At 40.6% G+C, this 22976-nt stretch overlaps 1 protein-coding gene across 2 annotated transcripts; it reads right to left on the bottom strand.

The window, feature by feature from the left end:
- Positions 1 to 58: 58 nt before the first annotated feature.
- On the bottom strand, positions 59 to 22431 carry LOC134203403 (sodium-dependent nutrient amino acid transporter 1-like). Of its 2 annotated transcripts, none has more exons than XM_062678276.1 (6): positions 22029 to 22431; positions 1851 to 2139; positions 1571 to 1790; positions 1139 to 1510; positions 447 to 1075; positions 59 to 384 (listed from the first exon to the last, which is right to left on the bottom strand). In XM_062678276.1, exons 1-6 carry the CDS (start codon positions 22041 to 22043, stop codon positions 131 to 133), a joined length of 1779 nt encoding a protein of 592 aa, XP_062534260.1. In that variant the 5' UTR covers positions 22044 to 22431; the 3' UTR covers positions 59 to 130. The 2 variants fall into 2 exon arrangements, with proteins under 2 accessions (XP_062534260.1, XP_062534259.1); XM_062678275.1 differs by having other exon boundaries at positions 22153 to 22431.
- Positions 22432 to 22976: the final 545 nt, after the last annotated feature.

Here is a 22976-nt window from a genome sequence, read left to right as displayed (position 1 = left end):
AGCGTCACGCTTTTATGATGCTTCTTCAAAACAACTAACGATTCACTCGAGATGGGATTCACAAGATTTATTTACAAACAATTTTATGTCTTAAACGATAAAAAAGCTTATATAATAAAATGTCTTAATGCTATTTTAAAACTCTGCGATAAATAAATTTCAACACATTCGATTCCTTATTCCTGTCTGACGATGCGCCCAGTTTTTCCAAGGACAAATTGTACAACTCCCTTGTATGATAATTCTCAGGTCCCCACGATTTGGTTGGTTTAAAGGCGTTTCTTATCTTATTGACCAATCCAGATTGCTTCTGAGAAACGACAGCGAAGATGGCCCAAAGCGGCAACTGAATCACCGCAAGTATGTATACACACCAGCCGACGACTAGGATTGAAAGAAAAAAATATTAGTTTAAATAGTAAGTATGACTAAAATGTTAAACCTACGGTTGTATTCATCAGGAACGTCGACCGGTTTGTGATCAACAAGACAACCAATTAAAATAACTGCCACAACCAAAGGAGTCAGAAAACCCCAACAAATCCTCCAAAATTTGCTTGTTTCGATGTTCAACATGAACTGAATGTCTCGACATATTCGGTCCACTCCGTAGATCCACCCAAACGTAATCAGCTCAAACAAGGCGAACGTCAACGTGACGTACTTGGCACCATAATTATCAAACACATCCAACAGATCCAGTCCTCCGGGTGCCATGTAGATCGTGCTCAAACTGAATCCCACCACGCACACCACGCTTGCAACCTTCCAGTTCTCCAGCGTTGGACAGCGATCTCGGATAGCCGTTATGATGCTGGTGACCACGCCCAGGTTACTCCCGATGCCGACTATGAATAGCATCAGGAAGAATAGCACCGAAAACAGCTGCGGAAAGTACTCAAACTTGGAGATGGCGTCCGGATAGGCCATGAAGGTCAAGCCCGGGCCCTGCCGGACCACGTCCTGAATGTTTTCCTTGTTGGTGACGTGCGCCAGGTTTCCGAGCACTCCGAACACGATGCACCCCACGATGATCGAGGTGAACGTATCCAACCAGGAGATGATCATGGCGTCCCTGTGGGTGGGGATTGCGGTTATTCTTGTTTGTTTTATTTTATACTATTCTGATTAAGCTTACCGATAGACATTGTTAGTGAAGTTGTTAAATGACGAGTACGCAATGATTCCACCAAAGCAGATAGACAGGGAGAAGAAACACTGCGTAACGGCTTCCATCCAAACGCGAGGTTCAAACAGCTGTTTCCAATCGGGAGTTAGGAAAAACTTTATTCCTTTGCCAGCACCTTCCAGCGTGCACGAGTGAACGAATAGAATCAAAATTATAACATATGGAAAAATGGCCAGAAAATAAGCACACTTTCCGGTGCTTCGAATGCCCTTGATCAGGATGACGACCACCACTAGCCAGGAGGCTAGAAGACACAGCGTTAGGTCCATGTCCGGTATGCCAAGACCTTGTGCCAGTGGTGCTCGGTGCATGACGGTTTTCCTACAAATAGGAAATCAGATAAGCAGATGATTATTTTGACGAGTTTTGTAACAGACTCACGTGAAGAACAACTCTGCCGAAACGTTCATGTGCTGTGATCCATTGGAATCTTGTAGCTCCCGAGATATTGAATCGATACACCGACTCCACGAAGGATCACATCGACTCCATGGGAGCTCGCTGCTAAACGATGCAATCAAATAGTAGAGCGTAATTGCCAGTACCGGAGTATAGTAGGTCATCACCACGAACATCGCCAACGATTGACCTACGCCAACGCCTGAAAATGTATTTCACCCGTAGTAGATATCATGCTGATTTTTTATATATTCTAACAAACCTCGCATAACCGGTGCCATGTCGTAGATCTTCACGCAACCTCGACTACAGAACTGTCCCATCACCATCTCCAGATAATAGATGGGCCGCCCAATCAGGAACAGTACTATCAGGTACGGGATCAGGAAGGCACCTCCTCCATTCTCCAGTGCCGTGTAGGGAAACTTCCAGATGTTCCCAAACCCCACCGAGTAGGCAATGCAGGACAGCATGAATTCCACCCCTTTGCCCCATTTTTCCCGATTCGGAACGTTCGGTATTGCCACCGTGATGGTAATGCCATTGGCTTGCTAGAAGAAACCCGTTGAAAAAACACGCAGCACTGTTAGAATGAGGTGGACTTTAAATCACACAGCTTGTAAATGGGGTTGACAACATAGCGTGATCGTTTGGTGTGTTAGCGGGTGGCTTAGCTTATAAAGAGGCGCAGCACGAGTGAATGAACTTCTCTCCGTAGTGCCGCTTGAAGCCGGTGCCGCCGAGAACGACAAAGAGATTAGTGTGCAGTTGATGATTACGGTCGTGAGTTATTTCTATTTGCGTTGATTAATTGGCGTCATTACTCGACACTATTAAATTAAATCTGTAATCGAAAATGAGAAAACGCGTTATTGTAGACCGTTTGGTCGAGCATTTTGGAAGTGCGTAGTAAATTAGTAGTTGTCTACTCTTAATTTGTCGCATAAATAGACCTTATATGGGAACAATTCAAAACAAGTTGTTGGGCAGTTTCGTTAAACAAAATAAAAGTCTGTCGTCGTTAATTGGTGGGGGCAGTGGCGTAGCCAGAAAATTGATCTGGGGGGGGGGGAAGCGGTTTCTGAACCTTTTTTTTTTTCAATTTGAGAGAGAAAAAAAACTTCTAAAAATTTTGTTTATGGTGGATGGCTACGCCACTGGGTGGAGGCAACTCCAAGTCAACTAGCTTAAAATAATTTCTATAATAACCCGCTTCATTATTTAAGAAAACGCAATATTGTAGCAAGTAAAAACTGCGAGCAAAAGAAAAGAAAAAACTTTTTGTGAGTGATTTAAAGATATGGTTTTGCTGAAAAGAAACTCAAATGTGATTCATTCCTGCCTTCCTTGATCTTGATCAAGTCGCAAGTTTTTTTGTTTTTTTCAACACCACATCGTACATTATGCATTGCTTGGTTTTTCCAACGTAATTTCCCAATTTCCAAACTGAATTTTACAACGACCGGTATTTCCTGTTTCTTGTTGGCAAGGATTCAAAAAAAAACCCACTATATAAACAATCGTCATTCAAACAAGATGCCGTATCACTTTCGGTATCAAAACGTCATTGTAAGCGAGCCATTTCTCGTCTCACTTTCGGCACCACAAAGCTACTGACGCTTGCTTCCCATCCGATGCGCTTGCAACTCGTTCGAGCCAAAAATATAACCATTCTGAAAAACCTCCCCGTTTACGTTGGTACCTAGACCTACTCGGTGATTACTACATTTGCGCTGAATATTAAATTATGTGGCGAACTTGATGTGATGGAAGTCGTAATTCTTCAATAGACAGCTGCCGGCTGCTGGATCCGTTCGTGGATCTTCCGCACCGCATCCGAAATATTAATTGAGTCGAAATAGTTGGCAAACACCCAACGAAGCCGAAAAAACAGTCGGTCATTAGGATATAAACTGAAACACGTTCGTACCAATGCACATCTCTACATATCTATAGTGACTGCAAATCATATGTACTGTGATGGTGAATGATGAAAATTGGAAATGTACCCATCTATTGGGTGTATTTATTGCTGCCGCATTCCACGAATTACGTCAGTTGAATGTGAATAATTTGTAATTATAAAAATATGGTTTTAAACTTACAATTGGCTTAGCGTAGCTTAAAGTTATCACTAAGCACATACCTATGGTTGACACTCCGTGATTGAGCAAACTTATTAAGATTTTCATCATGATTCAACTAAATGGCTGACTAGGAATTATGAATCATTATCACTGTGAAAGTTTCTGTAACTCAATGGTTTCAACGATCATTAGCGGACGAACGCAAGCGTGCTTTACTCTGCATCTCTACAAATATTATGGAAAAGAATATTTTTCTTCCTTTTCCCCTTCCCTTTTCTTCCGTAACTGTATTGATCGATTTCTCTTCTTCAATTTCTTTTTGCCTTTCTCGTACAACGAAGTAGTACCGAAAGGCTATCATTTCACTCCGAAAACGAACTTTTTATGGAAGCCTCTGAGACCCATAGTGTTATATACCAATCGACTCAGCTCGGCAAGCTGAGCACATGTCTGTCTGTCCGTGTGTATGTGTGTGCACAAAAGCTATAAAAAACATTAGACAACTTTTCGTATAGTAATCCTTAACCGACAAGTTTTATTCGACAGGGGACAAAGCCTTGTTGATTACTATTGAATTTGATAACGATCGGTCATTGCGTTTAAAAGTTATGGAGAAAATGGTACATCGGACCATAATAAGCCCCATATAAGGTTGGTGTCTTAACTAAATGCGAGAAAGGCACCACCAACGCTAGGTGGATTAATCTGGGTTTTTATTATTACCCTAACTGAATTTAAATCTATAACCGTGATTGTTGATTCTAGTGCAAAAAGCATTTTTATCGATAAATTGCCTAGACTGTTGAACTTAGCCTCCTAGACTATGCTGAGTCTTGCTTGGCAGCCACGCATCTTCCGTGACTAAGGAAGGCCTCCCAGAATATGTAGAGCTAATTTTCGAAATTACATTTTCCCCTTAAAAATCCTTTGATCCTGGACCGTCTGCCAGAAATAATGAAGGGATTATCTCCTCTCTTTACTTTGTTATGGATAGACGTTTTAAATGAATAATCCTTTCGCCTTATACCGAGAACTAGAACTAGCTTAACTGGTAGTCTCATGTACACTAAAGATAAGTTATACATTTCAAACTAAATCTCGCTTAACTTTTCAAAAGGTCCAAAGTAACATTTTTTTCATGAATTAATTTGAATAGCGCAATCAACAGAACAACATGAAAGCTATTGATTGCAGTGTTCAAATTAAATCATGAAAAAAATGTTACTTAGGACCTTTTGAAAAGTTAAGCGAGAAATTTATTTTAACCAAAATAAATGTTTCCTTGGGATTTTCTAGATTGTCAAAAAATTTTCGGCAGTCTCCCAGACACGCCATGTGGTATTTCAAACCACAAACCAGCGGTCTCCCATGCTTTGTGATTTTCCAAACCACAATCCATTTTCCAGCGGTCTTCCAGACACGCTTTGTGATTTTCCAAACCACAATCCTTTTTCCAGCGGTCTTCCAGACGCGCTTTGTGATTTTCCAAATCACAATCCGTTTTCCAGCGGTCTTCCAGACGCGCTTTGTGATTTTCCCAACCACAATCCATTTTCCAGCGGTCTTCCAGACGCGCTTTGTGATTTTCCAAACCACAATCCATTTTCCAGCGGTCTTCCAGACACGCTTTGTGATTTTCCAAACCACAATCCAATTTCCAGCGGTCTTCCAGACACGCTTTGTGATTTTTCAAACCACAATCCATTTTCCAGCTGTCTTCCAGACACGCTTTGTGATTTTCCAAACCACAATCCAATTTCCAGCGGTCTTCCAGACACGCTTTGTGATTTTACAAACCACAATCCATTTTCCAGCGGTCTTCCAGACACGCTTTGTGATTTTCCAAACCACAATCCATTTTCCAGCGGTCTTCCAGACGCGCTTTGTGATTTTCCAAACCACAATCCATTTCCAGCGGTCTTCCAGACACGCTTTGTGATTTTCCAAACCACAATCCATTTTCCAGCGGTCTTCCAGACGCGCTTTGTGATTTTTCAAACCACAATCCATTTCCAGCGGTCTTCCAGACGCGCTTTGTGATTTTCCAAACCACAATCCATTTTGCAGCGTTCTTCCAGACGCGCTTTGTAGTAATACAAACCCATTGCCTTGTGTTTTTTTTAATCGTCAGATGTTTTAACACATTAGCACATTACCAATTGAATTCAACTCACCTTTTGAAATCAGCATCAGGATCCAACAAATAACCTGGCAGGATCGCCAAAATGTGTAGCCCCAAATGGCCGGAGCGAATTGTTATGACAGCAGCTCTCCGTGGGTGCGTGTACACGCCACGGAGGTCTGACGAGAAGAGGGCGAGTCATGGCTTGCTGCGCACTGATCGACACGCTCAAGTGTTAATGTACAATCACACGCTGATGGTAATATACTCAAACCCCACAGCTTCTTCCGTGACTAAGGAAGGCCTCCCAGAATAGTAGTATAGCTTATTTTCGGAATTACATTTTCCCCTTAAAAATCCTTTAATCCTGGTCCGTCTGCCAGAAATAATGAAGGGATTATCTCCTCTCTTTACTTTGTTAATGAATAACCCAACAAACAACGACAAGCTACAAATAAGCATCTAGGTTAAATTATTGTTTATTAGTGATCTTCATAGCTGAATAAAATGGATGCTGAATAATTTGCTAGACAGATTTCATTTCAGCATTTAATCTAACTAATATTCGACATGGCCTATTTATTTGTTTAATACCTTTTATTTGAAGTCGAACTTACGTTTTCGTTTTATCACATTTCAGCACATTGGGGAAGTTTAACAATGTACTGAACTAATGATTTTTAAAGTTCTCTGTTCGACTATGATGTGATGCTCTGAAAGGGTGGTCGAATTGAGTTTGAATAGTAAGTTAATAAGCAGGCATTAGACATCCTTCTTAACCTTTGTCCTTCTTAACCATTGGATTTCACATTTATCTGATCTACCGCACAGTAGGAATAAAAAACATGCTTTTTCAGTTTGAGAGAAAATCTGGATTCTAGATTTGGGAAATTTGATTCATAGGAAAATAAAGATTTATTTTCAAGACATGCTTTTTATTTTCCTGATTTATTAAAGTGTCGGAGATTATAACGAACAAAACTGCTGGAGCAATAAAAAAAATCATGCATTCATGCTGAACTAATTTTTTACTAACTAACGAAATTTACTAAAAGCCGGACATAACGCCGTTGAATAACATCGGGAAATTATTGAATCTTTGATGTGTGGAATCCCAATATTATCGCATGGATGTTGATCTTTATTGCGGCGAAATTGGAATAATCTTAGCATTTGACAATCATATCGCAACCGATTATCAAGAGATTCTGAGGAAGGCCGAATATACATTGATTTTATTTTCATAAATTCATAAATAGCATTGGGGACGGATTTTATTTGATCGTTTATCGACATTATTTTTACGTATTTTTCCTAGTGTGCGATGGTTATGACTGGCTGAACAATGGTTGAAATAAAAATCTTGTACAGTTCAAGACAAAATTTTCAAAACGACTTATCTGCTTTTGTAAACAAAGATTCAAACGACGATTTGACGAATCTGATAGCTCTCCCACGCAAACCAACACCCCCAATAGGTAGGTGAAGGATTCCGCTACGTGTTGATGGTGTTGGTTTGCGTGGGAGAGCTATCAGATTCGCCAAATCGTCGTTTGAATCTTTGTTTACAAAAGTAGATAAGTCGTTTTGAAAATTTTGTCTTGAGTTATTAACAAACTGTAGTTTGACAGATCGACTTATTGAATAATAGCCTATAGGCCTTTTCATGTGACACTGCCGAGAATGCACTTGTTTACAACCGCTGAACAGGCCTGCAAGTCCGAAGCTGTCACTTTCATAGAAGAACTGTCAATTGACGATAAAATCAGCTGTTTTTAAACGTCTTTGACTTTGTTAAGTGAGAGGGTATCCAATTATTACGAGGTGTTCAGACTGCAGCAAGATAATATATCTTGACGTTTCCATGTTTCCTCATTTGCACGCTAATGCAGGGTTGAATTCAAGGAGAGTTTTAAAATTTAATTTGCGAAATCAAGCATTTGTGTGGCGACAATCGAACATTTTTTTCTGAACAAAGTTTCTACGAAAAAAAAAATATTTAAAAAAAAATATGAAAAGGGATTTTCGAAGAATATTTGAAGCTCTCATTAAGGATAATGAGCGAAGCTACATTCATTAGTTGGGTGCGCCGTTCTTCGGGGAATCAGACTATTCCTCAATTTATTTTTAAGTTTAAAAAGTATTTTGATTCTGTACTATGATCGAACGGAGATTTGATAGAAAAATTGAGATAGTTTTTGGAATTCTCACAAATAAATAAAAAAAGGACGATTGGACCAATTTTCAAGAAGTATTATCGAACTAAAATGTATTTCCACCAGTATCTCCATGTATGAAGGGCAACTCAGCAATTTTTTTTTTCAAAAATGGAAACTGAACCATTGCGTTCTACTCGACAATCAATGATACAGCTTCTAACAAAATCGAATCGTGTGAATGTGATATAATTTAAACTGGATTTTGGATGAATTAATGCATTACCAATCCATGTTTTATTTAAGGTTATTCTACTTTATATATACATCCCATTCAAATCGTACAGATGTCCCACGTGAAAAATGTTGAAATCCAAAGTATATTAAGCCATTCAAGGAGCAGAATTGAAACAATTTATGAAATCATGTTTATTCATCAAATATATTCGTTTTACAACCATTCCTACGTTTTAAATTGTCTTCCGCATTGGCCCTTGAACTTTGAAAATTTATTCGATTTGTTCTATTAAATCTAGGTTAAGGTTAAATACTTCATGTTAATTCTAGAGAGCATCTGTTTTTAAACAATTCATGTTGAATAAGTGGAGAATAAATAATTATCATCATTATTTTTCATCATATAAAATGCTTTCCACAAAACCATCACAATCAGAGTTATTCTTCAGCGCTCAGAAGATTTCCATCTAACATGCATTCGACCCTGCTGCGACAGAAAGAGCATGACTGTCAACTACGAAACGAAATGAAAACAGAGAGAATTTTCTCTCTGGCAAAGAGAGCGTGACGCTTGTCAGTTTTGTTTTGTTGAATTTCTCCCTGCATCCCAGTTAGAACGAAAGCTCTCTCGTAATAATTGTTCGTAATAAACTCTTTGTGACTCTTTTTAGCGGGTATCTTTTGACAGCGCAAAATGTATGGAATATTACGTAAATAATGACATCATAAAGCGTATTTACCCTGAAACGCCAATTATTATGTCATCAATGGCGTAATCTGAATAGGCTATAAGAGTCAAATTATGATTCATATTCAGCAATAAGATTATTTATGTTCTGCGTTCAGTTAGCCCTATCTAACAAATCAAGGATGGCGCGGATGGCAACGTTACCGGCGGATGATCAAATGTCAGCAGTTCGAGACCCGATTTAGGTAAATTTTAAAATGATTATATGAAAATAGCAATTGCTTCAAAATACGTTCATTGGAGATCTTACTGATGTTACCTTCTATGCGTTATTATTTTCGAAGAATTCACATGTAGCTGAATTGAGGCTTAGTAAAATGCTTATTAAAGGTTTAACGAATCAGTTAATAAAGTTGTTTTTCAAAATGAGATGTTATAGTTGTATAACTTCGCCAAAATTGTGTGAACAAAGCTTGAACAGAAGTTGTGATAAAAAATACTACAGACATAATTCAACACAGCGCTGAATTAAATCATCACACTGATGTTAGTTCAACTAATGTATTTTTTTTTGGGAATCCTTTCGCCTTATACCGAGAAAACGTATTCATTTGAACATGGAATTATAACCTCCCTTCGCATTATACCAGGCAGACGCATCCATTTATAGAAGCATCACCACTTATACCTGGCATGTGCGTCCTTTCACCTTATACCGGGCCGGGCAGATGCATTCATTCAAAGAAGGCGTTTTCCCCCCATTCGTTTTATGTCGAGCAGACGCGTTTTTTTAAGAACGCTTTATCTCCTCCTTTTACCTTACAATGGGCAGACGCTACCATTTGAAGAAGGCATTACCCCTTCCTTCGCATTATGCCGGGCAGACGCATCAATTTAAATAAAGCATTACCCTTCCCTTCGCCTTATACCAGGGAGACGCATTCTTTTAAAGAAGGCAGAAGGCAGATGCTTCCATTTAAAGGAGGCATTACCCATCCATTCGCCTTATACCGGACAGACGCGTTCTTTTAAAGCAGACATTATCAACTTCTTTCGCCTTATACCGGGCAGACGCATTCATTCAAAGCCGGAATTAAGGTTCCCCCAAACACACGCGACGAGACAATCGCGACGCGATTCTATCGCTTGGCGACTGCGATTCTGTCGCCGTTGGTATGGAAGCGTGAATGGAACATTGCCTGCAGCGACCCAACGATAGAATCGCGGCGACTAGCTGTCGCCGTCGCGGCGATGAAATCGCTTAGGTTTGGGGGAGCCTTTATCATTTCCCTTTGCTTTATACAGGGCAGACGCGTTAATTCATAGAAGAGACTACCCCCTTTCTTTTCTTTATACCGAGCAAACGTGTCCACTTCAAGACGGCATTGTTCCCTTACTTTGTGGTTTAACGATCGGATGCGGTCATTCAAAGAAATCATTGCCTTCTTTCATTGCGATAAATCACAATCCAAAAGAATTTAGCCCGGACTGCATGTAATTAAGCAGAAATCGGTAAATATTCCAATGATATTTATTCTGAATTCCGTCAAATGGCATTCTGTGGAATTATTTTCGGTGAAAAGATACATTCAGCGAAATGTGTTTCGGAGAGTTGAGAGTTGACATTGTCGCAGTGCGAAAAAAAATCCGAAATAGTACACAACCGTTATATTTGATGGCACATAAGCAACGATTACGAAGAGAAAAAAAACGATTTATGCTTGGAGAACGTCGTTGAAGAAATGTGTCTAGAGGAAAGCACACGGAATGCGGTCGACAAACTCGTATCGCGCATATTATCCGCATTGCAAAAGAAATCATCATCAAAGAGAATTGGTATAGGGAGAAATTCTTTCGTCGGGGAACCCTACATCGGTGTAGGCTAGGTGCAACTAGACGGACTAGATCATGACGAAATACCAACAGTTACGGATCGTCAGGGCACCAGTAAACCGGATGCCCTGCTCCCTCGGAATCGCTGGACCGACCTTGGCATCCGGCTCGTTGTCTTCGCTTTCGGGAGGCACCCCTTAGCTGGGGAATTCTTTGTCGAGGTAGGCTAGATCCGCCGTCGGGGACTAGACAAGTAGCAAAGAATTAGCTGTTTTGAAGCGTAATAGCTGTGTGGTGTCGGCAGCGGCAGTTATCTGGCTAAGAATAACGCTACGGATTGCCTGTTCTGGCGGTAGAAGTCCACCATACAGGCGACCCCAAATTCTTGGTGTGATGCGGCTTTATGCTTACCGTGCCTGCGGATGAATGGTTAGGGGGTCTAAAAAGAACCTAACCGCTAACGGAGCCTGTGAAGCACTAGGGCACCCTTCATAGTATCTAGCCCTTACTGCGCTAACCGAAGCTATGGCGTAGTTGACTTTTTGCTTCTCCGAAATAATCGGCTGCTCTTATTCAATCTCAACTTGAGGTTAAATAAGGGTGGGATTATGAGCATGTTTTTATTTAGTTTTTCAACAAATTATCACCTATATGGATTCGCTTTATGCGTTATACACATTGTACTCTGTGTTTCGTCTTTGAATTTCTTGATAAGATACCAATTTGGTTTCATCGTTGCTGTTCATATTAATGCTGAAGTTGTGGAGTGCATTATCTTAATTTGCAATGGCTTCAGTTAAGATAGCTCAAATCAATCTTTTTTTCGCAAGGGTAGCTTCTACCTAGGTAACCTAGTGAACCCGGTTTTTGCTGCTTTCAGTAAATAAATAGCAAACTCTCGATCAATGTCGCGTGCATGTGTACTTGTTAACAATGCTATTGTTGCTACACTTATCTCTGAACTAACAATCAGAGATGTATGTGCTGTCACAATTGATGCAACTGGCGGAACCCCCGTCAGGAAATACGTCTATCCCCTACGGATGATTTCAAACGAGTTGTCATATATTGCACTTCAAAAGGCCTTCCGCTAATTGTCGGCAGTGATGCTAATACTCATCACATCATCTGGGGTAGCTCGGATATCAATCTGAGAGGCTCCAGCTTGATGGTATACTTAAGTAGTACCGAACTTAACTTAGGCAATCGCCCAACCTTTATGGTATCCAATAGAGCAGAAGTGTTAGACTTAACCCTTTGCTCCAATAGAATCAGTCACGAGTTGACGAATTGGCATGTGTCAGATGAGGAATCGATATCTGACCATCGCTACATCTACTTTGATCATTTGAATGTTACTTCGCAGACCTTGCGTTTTAGAAATCCTCGTTCAACAAACTGGGATCTTTACACAGAGTTGCTCTCTACCAAATTTCATGGATATCTACCTTCTATAGAAACTCCTACCGACTTGGATGATGCAGTTGATACTACAACGTTGCACATCGTGGAAGCTTGCCCTTTGCGTTCTGTAAAAACCTCAAGAGGAACCCCTTGGTGGAATTCCGATTTGGCTAAGCTAAGAAAGCAGTGTAGAAGGAGTTGGAACAGACGCCATTCAGCAGGGACCTATTCTGTCAAGTTTACTCGCAAAGCTTACAAGAAGGCTCTACGATCTGCTGAACGATCCGGCTGGAAAAACCTTCGTGCAAATGTTTCCAATTTGAGTGAAGCCAGTCGATTGAATAAAATTCTTGCGAGATCCAAGGATTTCCAAGTTGGCGAAATTCGCAAGCCAAATGGCGACTACACTTCTTCTGATGAAGAATCGTTAGAGCACTTCCCTGGATGTGTCGATATAACATCTTCGGATGATCCTGATGCCTTTTCATGTAGCTATGGGCCTTGGGCTCAAGCACATAGAATCATAACTACTGAATTGATTCAATGGGCACCTAACAGTTTTGCTCCCTACAAATCTCCAGGCGAGGATGGGATTTATCCCGTTCTACTTCAGAGAGGTTTTGAGCATATCAAACATGTTTTGAAAAAGCTTTTAGTATGCAGTTTTGCTACTGGGTATATTCCCATATCCTGACGGGATGTCACTGTAAAGTTTATCCCAAAAGGAGGACGTGCTTCGTATGAAGAAGCAAAGAGTTTTAGACCCATCAGTCTGGCCTCATTTCTTCTGAAATGCTTAGAACGTATTATCGATCATCACATTCGTGATGACTGTTTGGCAAACATGCCTCTTCATGTTAATCAACATGCTTACCAATCTGGAAAGTCCACCGTGACTCTTCTACACAAGGTTGTGTACGATATCGAGAAAGCATTCGCTCAAAAGCAATCGTGCTTGGGTGCTTTCTTAGATATTGAAGGTGCTTTCGACAACGTGTCTTTCGATGCAATATTGGAGGCCGCACGTTGTCATGGGCTACCTAATATTATTACCAAATGGATTCACCAGATGCTTAAAAACCGACATCTCTACTCGACATTACGTCAAGCAGCGATTAGGAAATTAAGTGTCTGCGGATGCCCTCAAGGGGGAGTATTATCTCCACTTTTGTGGAATCTCGTTGCAGATACGCTATTGAGGTTACTCAATAATGGCGGTTTTCCTACCTATGGATTTGCCGACGACTATCTAACATTGATAGTGGGTTTGTGCATTACTACCTTATTCGACCTGATGCAAAATGCTCTTCAGGCATGTTAAAAGTTGGTGTAGCCAATATGGCCTTTCGATTAATCCGAATAAAACATCTATTGTTCTTTTCACGGAAAAACGTAACCGTAAGGGTATTCGTCCATTACATCTTTTTGGTTCTGAAATCAATGTAACTGATCAAGTAAAGTATGTGGGTCTAATTTTGGATTCAAAGCTTTCTTGGACTCCTAACATTGAGTTCAGAATCAAAAAGGCATGTATGGCTTCCGGCCAATGCCGACGAACCTTTGGTAAAACTTGGGGTCTGAAACCCATATAATCAAATGGATTTTTATAACAGTTGTACGACCAATTTTGGCTTACGGATGTCTTGTGTGGTGGCAAAAGGGGGAAGTGCTCACTCTGCTCACCTCTGCCATGCCTCGAGATGTCGATAGCGATAGGTACCAACAGTACTACGCTACGACCCTCCTACCTCGGCATGTGCAATCCATGCTAACACCTATGCGCTCACTCTTCTGCCATGCCTCGTGGTGGCGACTGCGGTTGCCACCCGCTGCGAAACTCTTACCTCGACATGTGCAAACCTCTCATTCACTTCCCCGCGCTCAACCTGTTTTCGCTCTAACTAATCAACCACAAGTTAGTCATGCTTGTAGACTGCTGGTCGGCGCGCCAGATTCTCTGCAAGCTGCAGGCAATCTGAGTGGTTGCAGTCGAAACTGCGCTCCGCTTCTCCACCGCTTGGCACATCCTGTGGATAAGGGTATCCGGGGTTGTGTCCCGACCGCGAACGTCTAGCATAGCTCTTCTTTCAACGTCGAAACGAGGACATACGAACAGTATGTGCTCTGCAGTTTCCTCCTTCCTGCCATCTGGGCAGTCAGGGCAGACGGGGCTCTCCGCGTGCCCAAACCTTTGGAGGTACTGGAAGCAGCTATGGCCTGACAGGAATTGTGTCAGATGGAAGTGAACTTCCCGATGGGGTCTCCCCACCCAGCTCGATATGTTAGCGCTGCCATCTGGCAACCGAAGTCACCCTGATGTGTTCGCGGGCTGCTCTGGTGCCACGTAGCTCGAAACACTCCTCGTCTTCCCGGATGACCAGCCCGACTGGCATCATGCTTGCAATCACGCAGGCTGCATCATGTGATATCGTGCGGTAGGCAGATAGTACCACCCCGTCGTGCAAATAGCCGCCATCCTAGACCCGTCCGCCACCCAATTGCCGTTATCGACAGGGACGTTGTACGGGTCGGACATGAGGGCGACATCGGTCCTCGACTCCGAGACCGACTGCCATAACAGCTGCTGGGCAGTTGCACAATGGTTAATATTCAGCTGTGTTACTTGCACGGCCTATTCTTATTTTTCTCTCCGATGGGGCACGAAGACCTACCCATAACGTGGTTACTGGCTTGCTTTTTGCTGGCGCAGATGAGGCACTTTTGTGCCATTCCTCACCACAACGACAACACAGGTTGCTACGGTCTGGGCCCTCACAGTTGGAAGACTTGTGTCTCAACTCTAAGCACCGATAGCACCTGTCCACTGAAGGCGGCTGGAGTTTGCTCACTGGGCATACTGACCAGTCGATCTTCAATTTCCCTAGCTCCATTACTTTTTTGGCTTCCGCAACCGGTAACCTAAGGCTCGATGCCCACGTAGCGTCATTTCAACGCAGAGTGCACGTGGCGTCAAAAAGACGCAGGTGTGCACCGGGAAAAAGCGGTAACGCAGCGTCACCACGCCGATGCACACCAGCGTTATTTTAACGCTGCGTGCATCGGCTACGTGGGCATCGGCCCTAAGGTAGGCTACCTGCGTGCCAAAGGGACCGCCTCTTAGGCGTACAGAAGTCTGTAGTCAGTTCCACTAGCCTGCGCTCCGCGTTTCAGAACCAAGATCATTTCACCGGTCTTGGTGCGTCTGACGCTTCGCACGTCCTGACCCAGCGCCGAAAGCTTTTCGGCCGCCCGCATCGATTTAAGCACTTCCGCGTACTTTGCCTTATCAGTTTTCACCAACAAGGCATCGCCTCTGTCCTTAGCTTTTTTGCGGGTCGAGATGTCGTTGCTAGGGACGATCCGATACTTCCGATATATCGGAATATCGATATTTTTGTTGCGATATCCGATATTTTACTTGCAATATATCGGTCATATCGATATTTTTGCTTTCGATATCGATATATTGAATCAGAACAATAAGAAACATAACAATTGCATTTTATTTTGTGAATAGAAATACTTCAAAATGGGTCAAAATTAATAGTTAAGATGATTTTTTTTCTGTAACGCGGAAGGTGTAAGGTGCCATTACAAATAATTTTGGCAACTCGGACACTGTGCATTGAGGTGCCGTTGTGTGACATTTGTCATGCACATGCATTTGTCTTACACGAATTCAATTATATATTTGACGTGTTCCTATGATAAATAAGCTAAATTAACTTCAGAAATTAGGAAGACATTTTTTGGAAATGGTAATATAGAAGAATTGGAAACTATATGAAAATTGCCTTCCAATATTGAAAAGAATGCTCCGTAGGAATTAAAGATATTTTTTTAAAAATATTTCTACGGGTTCTCTGATGAAAATAAAAATAAATCTGGTTTTAATTTTTGAGTAAATTTTGAAGCACGTCCCTTTAAAATCGAAGAGAATTTCCTGCCGAAATTCAGAAAAACAAAAAGATAATTTCTCGTGAAAGTTTAAGAAAATTTCTATTTTTGGTTAAGAATATTTCTATGGATTTTTTCGTAAAAATTCTGAATTTACTTCGAGAATAAGTTTGAAAAAAAACTTCCTTAGAAATTCTGAAGAGAGAATTTTTTGTAATTTATTAAAAATCAGAATAACCCGAGAAGAAATACAGAAATATTGTCAGTGAAATTTTACTTCCGAGCAAACGGAAAATATTTTGTATTATGCCAAAACGCCGCCGCTACCTGTTAAAACTACGACCAACGGCACCGCCGATGGTTGTTGGAGTGGCACACTCTATAAGCAGGTTGGATGAAGTAATAAAAAAAAGTCATTTCTAATAATTATTGTACAGGGGTAATACGGTAATACAATAGTAATTGAACAACTACAACAAATATGATTAGAAAATTATTTGACAAGTGAGTACAACAAATATATTCTTAACTAGTCGACTCGGCAGACGTTGTCCTGCATAGCAGTCGAATATGCTCGTGCGAAATTTCCATACGAATCTTTTACTTTTTCACGATTTACTCAATCTAACTCGTATTTTTCGCATGAGAAAATATCATATAAACCCGTCGGAAACGATATCGAACATATCTGCTGAAGAAATGAATAAAATCCATCCAGCCGTTTTCGAGTTATGTGGATACGAACACAGACCATTTCATTTTTATTATATAGTTTAGTTTAGTTATTTATTGAAATAGAAGAAAATATATAGAAGATAATCTCATTTCTGAAATATCATATGATTTTCCGATATATCGATATTTTCATTCCAATATATCGGTGATATCGATACTTTCATTCGATTATCGTATCGAATCAAATATCGATATTTTGAAGTATCGGAACGTCCCTAGTCGTTGCCCTACTGTAGGGACGTTCCGATACTTCAAAATATCGATATTTGATTCCACTCTCCAGTCTTAAATGTTATATGTACCCTTGAACAAAAATATAGCCTTACTCAAGCGTTATGAGTGCATCTAAAATTATGATGTGAATTTTACTTCTGAAGAAAGTTATGAACAAATTAGTCAAATGACATGCTGATGACATTTTACAAGCCTGGTCGCCTGCAATGATCCCATGGTTATCAGGGAGGCCATGCAAGGGTTGACACTTTCATGTTCAGAGCCAGATCAGCGCAAGTCAGGAAAGGGCATCTGAGCCTACTCCCACCCAGCAGGCAAAGCTTGGTGGCAGGATTGGACAGCTTGCTACAAGGCCCGACACGGTTTTAGGGGACGGAAGACAGCCTAGCCATTGGCCCACTCGCCGTTTCGAGTCAGTGTCACCCGGCTCTACTAAGAGAGTAGAATGTCAGACTTCCAGCCCTCGCTTTCACAATATTACGATATCTAGGACAAGGTCCGTTAACACGCGGCCAGAATGCCATAATCAGGATCTCACTGGCATTGATCCTGATGTGCCAATTGGCACTCCTTGGGCTCCTGTGCACTTTGAGCGGCACACGGTCGCTTTGATAGGGCCTGCTTGTGGACACATGCAGCTTTTTGTAAAGGTTTAACAGAGCCCGCTGCCAAGCCTCACCACGTCCTAGGCAGGCCCCCTAATTCGCAGAGGCCGTGGGGAGGGGTCGTTAAGCCCTTGGACATAGTCCTTGCTGAACCTATGTGTACCTTAATCAAGTCATATATGAGTTGCCGCACAAATCCATAAATCAGTCCAAATTGTGCAGCTCGGGGGATGGTTCAAAATTAGACCCTCCAAAAACTTGTTCAATGTATCAATATCATCCAGGATACCAAATAATGTCAACACAGGCATAAATTTTATACAAATTTGATGCATATCAAAATGATCTCCTACTCAAAATACAATTTTTTTTGACTTTCTAAAGCATTGTAAAATATGTAAAAAGTTAGCTTGGGTAAAACGCACTAGAAGTGGTGCAAAAAGTCAATCGCATAGGAAATAAACGGTGAACGTGTTGTTGTTTGTAATCATTATTTGATTGAACGAAAATCTTACGGGTTGAATTGCAAATGCCCTCTGCCAAGAGCATCTGGCCTTGGTACTCTCCACCAGTGAAAAATTTAAAATTCACACAAATAAATGTAGAAAAAAATCTTTCTCACGCATTATAAAATTTAACCCTCTCCCGCCCATGGTGTCTGTGGTGCACCATCAAATTTTGCACCTTCTAACCTTCATCGAATTGTTTCAACAACAAAAAGGAATATTGGATACATCTTTATGGTTCCATCAGACTGGAAATATAATCAATTTTGAGTACAAATAGTGAAACTATTGAAAACAATCAATTAACTATTGATTTACAATCAAAAACTTTTTTTTCGTTTTCCACTAATTTTGGCTATGCCAAATAACTTTTGTTCTAGCATTTTTCTCAAAGATGATTCCTTCCTATTGAAATCTTTGAAAAAAGTCGTGGGCGGGAAAGGGTTAATGAGATCAACATCAGAGAGGTTAAAATAGCACTTTAGGAAAATACATTCCATTATTTACATCAATTTGCATTCATTCGAATTCATTTTATTGCGCTGGCACTGATGACTCGAACTATTTCCTCACGAGTAACAAGCCCCACGCCAGGAAGATAACTACCTACACCTGGACCCTATATATCGTACACACCAACACTACCGGGACCTATGGCTTTATGTCCTATCGTAGGGAAAGCGTGATCATATATTTTTCGTCTTAAAACTTGGCATGTGCCGACTAAGATCGAACCCAGGGGCATATGGGTGAGAGGCAGACATGCTTACCATTGAACGACCGGCCCGTCAAGAGCAAATCTTTCTTTATCTTCGTATACCTCTGGTACAATAATAATAATAAGAATTTGTTTCCAAATAGAAAAAATATCTCAATCTCGATATCTGTGTGCACTGGCGATAAGAAGCGCAACATGAGAAGAATCTATCATTATCCGAAATAAAAATGATTGGACGACTCGGAGGCGTATGTTCTACGGTAAATTTCTTCGAACGTATGTAGGGTAAATCACTACTTGGGCCTATGGACCCGATTCCCGGCTCACTGCACAGAAAACTACTTTATACTTTTTTGAAGCCGTAGGTTTATGATTGATAATTTTTAAAAAGTCTCCCATTTATTTCGCACAATACTCAATATTTTCCAACTATTTATTTCACTCCTAAATGGTCCAATAATAGAAAATAAAAACGTAGATTCCGAACATTCGCTCTCCGTTGCTACATCACTGAGCCGGAGTGAATCCTTCCACTTTTACAAAACGGTATTTTCATATAAACACCTACCTGAAAATCGTCACAGTTCTCGAAACAATCATTACTTCAATCTTTTAATCACCACACAATAATTCTGAACTCACGCACTTTAATCTTTTCTATTTGTTCGTTCCACTAGAACTAATATAAACATATTAGAATACATTTAAAAATGTATCCTCAAACCGAACAAAATTCACCTCGGCCTAAGAGCTTCTAGCTGCACCGTGCCAGAACGCCAGGAGTATGTTTTAGTATGAAAAAAATCCTTCATCGTTCATAGGAAAACTATCTATTAGTTGACGCTATCATGTTATTTATAATTCTCTCGATTTCAAAAAGTGAAAAAAATATAGTTTTCAAGCATTTGGAAGTAATTTGGATGAGTGAATATATCTTTTCAACCAAATAAAAATGATTATAAATAATACCATCTTGCATCATGTCGGCGTTGAACGTGCATATGTTTGTTTACGTCACATTTTCTACCATTTTCTACCAGATGTTGAGAGATTGAGCGAAATTTTGCTTAGGCCGGGAACTGGTTTGGAAGTGGGCCGGATTTGCAATCGCTATGACTGAAATGACTGGGCCCTCCTTAGCCGTGCGGTAAGACGCGCGGCTACAAAGCAAGACCATGCTGAGGGTGGCTGGGTTCGATTCCCGGTGCCGGTCTAGGCAATTTTCGGATTGGAAATTGTCTCGATTTCCTTGGGCATAAAAGTATCATCGTGCTAGCCTCATGATATACGAATGCAAAAATGGTAACCTGGCTTAGAAACCTCGCAGTTAATAACTGTGGAAGTGCTTAATGAACACTAAGCTGCGAGGCGGCTCTGTCCCAGTGTGGGGATGTAATGCCAATAAGAAGAAGAAGAAGAAGAAGAAGAAGATGACTGAAATGAGTGCTGCACATCGTTAATTTAAATCAATTGAAAGCTTTTTCAAACGATGTTTACCAAGAAAAGCTATTTTTAAGCAGAAGTGAACCCCTTTGCAGTATTGCACGGCCCACGAAATTCAGGAAAAGTTGCTTTCTGTTATAAATATCAATTAAATAATGCAGTCGTGTGCATGTTAGGCCGGGAATGGGGTAAGAAACCCTACTCCAATCGCCAGTAGTATTAAAGTATTTAAGCTTGTTTTATACAGCAACGCGAAAAAGCCTCATCTCTAAAGGTAGATAAAAAAGAACTGGCGTTTTATTATAGCTTGCTTCTTCTTCCACTAAAATACTATCGATCGCAGAATATTTATTCGATTTAAAAAATATTGAATTCATATTGTGTGAAAATTCCGCAGAAAAAAAAAATGGTGTTTCGTTTTGTGAAATATCGAATCGAATGGGACCCTGATATAGTATCGTTGCGGAATAGCGGAAGTAAGTTATATTTCGTTTCGTTTAGTTTCGAACCAACATGGACTTTTCAAATTCCGTTTCGTTTCCCAAAAATGACACAAATTAAGCCCAAATTGTCCGTTTTTCTGATGTGAGAATGATATTATCTTGGTACCTTCACATCCTAGTGGTCCCCAGCATTCCAACTATCAAGGGCCGCATTGCAATTTTGAACTGTCAAACAGAATGTTAAAGTCATAGTACATATTTTTGAATTTAAATAAAATTTCAGCAAAATATTTTATTCCTGTGATTTGTTTTTCACATAACACCTTGTAATGGCATTTAATTCTGCAGGTTTTATCGCCGTAGCTGACTATGAGTCGATATAACAGTTTCTGCTCTTTCAGACTTGACAAAAAAAACCTTTTGCAACACCGTCTTTTCGGTTCAGTTGGCAGAAAGTATTTTTCCTTATTATCATATGAGATGCATTTATTTCTAGGGATTATTGTCACTATAAGTTGTCGCGCAAATAGCGACAGCATGTTTCAAAAGTGTTTTTGAAGCCAGGTGAACATGCAAGCAGTGTTGAATAGAAATCGAGTAAATCTGCATTATGAATCTTGGTTTCATATTTTCCTATCAATTGAATTTTCTGAAATCGTTTCTTCATCAATATCGGATCTTGAAGCTTAACTAACTTGTTTTTTGGAATGAACGCATCATTATTACGAAGCAGTGTAAGGCAACATTATTCTTACATGAAGCTCAACATTAAGCTCGTCTAAATCTGCGTAAAAACAGACATTTGCTATTCATATAGCCCGGGATAATAACAGGCCTACATAATATTTATGAGTATACCCGTTTAGGCATAAGTTCGTTATGCATAAAGGACGTTAGGAATAAAATGACCCAAAGAAAAGCCTATGACGGTATTTGAAAAAAGAAATAAACCGAAAAATGCGTCTATTTTATCGTATCTAGTGTTAATCTTCTCGTTACTGATTTGGTACTTTGGGGCTACATGTCATAATGTCTCACTGTAGAACACTTTTGTTTTGTTATTACCGATTTGCACATCTATTTTTAGCGCACAAGTTTTCATTCATTCTGCTTCCGAATAAGATCGAATGCCGAAGCCTTTAGATAGGTTTGAATTTTCAAAACTCTTTTATTTTTTAATCTCAAAATCTAAGGTCCATTATTTCGATCTAGTTATTCAAAAAAGCTTAATAGTTTGTAAATGCTATAGTTAGTGTAAGAAGGGATTTGGCTCTCAATTATTACAGCTGCAAAAGTTAATTGTGCTCATGTAATATAATTTTCCAAACAAACCAGTATATCCCTCATGATTTCCAGTGATGATTTTGTTGTATACTGTTCGAGTGTCTTTGAAACTTTCACACAATTTGGTACGTATAATGATCGGCACGATTTCAAACTTCACTCAAACACCTACGTTCAGTCCATTGATAATGCTTTTGTTTCCTTTGCTGGCGCTGCAAAAATCTTCCTTTTTCAACCCGTTCTCCATCGCTGCTACGCGTTGGTAGTTCATATTTTAACTATCAAAATACTTGTGTGCACACGCTTAAACCATTCGGTAAAATTGAACCCACGTCGCAAAAAAAAAATCACCGAAGGTGCCCTTTCCAACCCCTTCCCAGCACTTTCCCTTTCCGAACTAAGGGATTTCGAATTTTCCACACCGATCGATTGTAATGCCCGAATGTAACTGGTCCCGTCCACGGAAAATCAGGCTTGGATATTGGTCTAAGCAGGAACTTTGAGTTTGAGTTTCCGTCACGTGTCCCTGTCTTGTTTGGCAGGAATTGGGGGTGGAAAAACCGATGCGCAAGCGCATACGCGCCTGATTGCCGGCATGTCGCGTCGCGGCGCCCTTGTTTTTGTTCATCTCCTTTGGAAGACGATTGCTGTCGTCGCAATCGCAGGCTGCAGCGCAGCGCAGCGCATGGTCGATCGGTGCACTTGGGGCTCTCAGCGAAGGGAGTGCAGTTTTTCCGAGTGCGACCCACTTCATCGTTGCAAGTGAGTGACCGCGTGTTGTAAATAAATTAAACCAATTAAGATGACGGTGTTTACATTAGTGCTGTCCAATGAGCAGCTCGAAGTAGCTCGAAGTTGTTCCCGTCCTGCTCGTTCTTTTTTGTCAACAAACGGGCATGAGCGTGACAGGAACAACTTCGAGCTACTTCGAGCTGCTCATTGGACAGCATTATTTTTTTTGTTTGAAATTGTGCTCGGCAGATACAGACTGTGAGT

This window comes from Armigeres subalbatus, unplaced genomic scaffold (genome assembly GCF_024139115.2).
Source record: "Armigeres subalbatus isolate Guangzhou_Male unplaced genomic scaffold, GZ_Asu_2 Contig1836, whole genome shotgun sequence".
Lineage (NCBI taxonomy): Eukaryota > Metazoa > Arthropoda > Insecta > Diptera > Culicidae > Armigeres > Armigeres subalbatus.
This window is presented reverse-complemented; position numbering and strand designations above follow the sequence as displayed.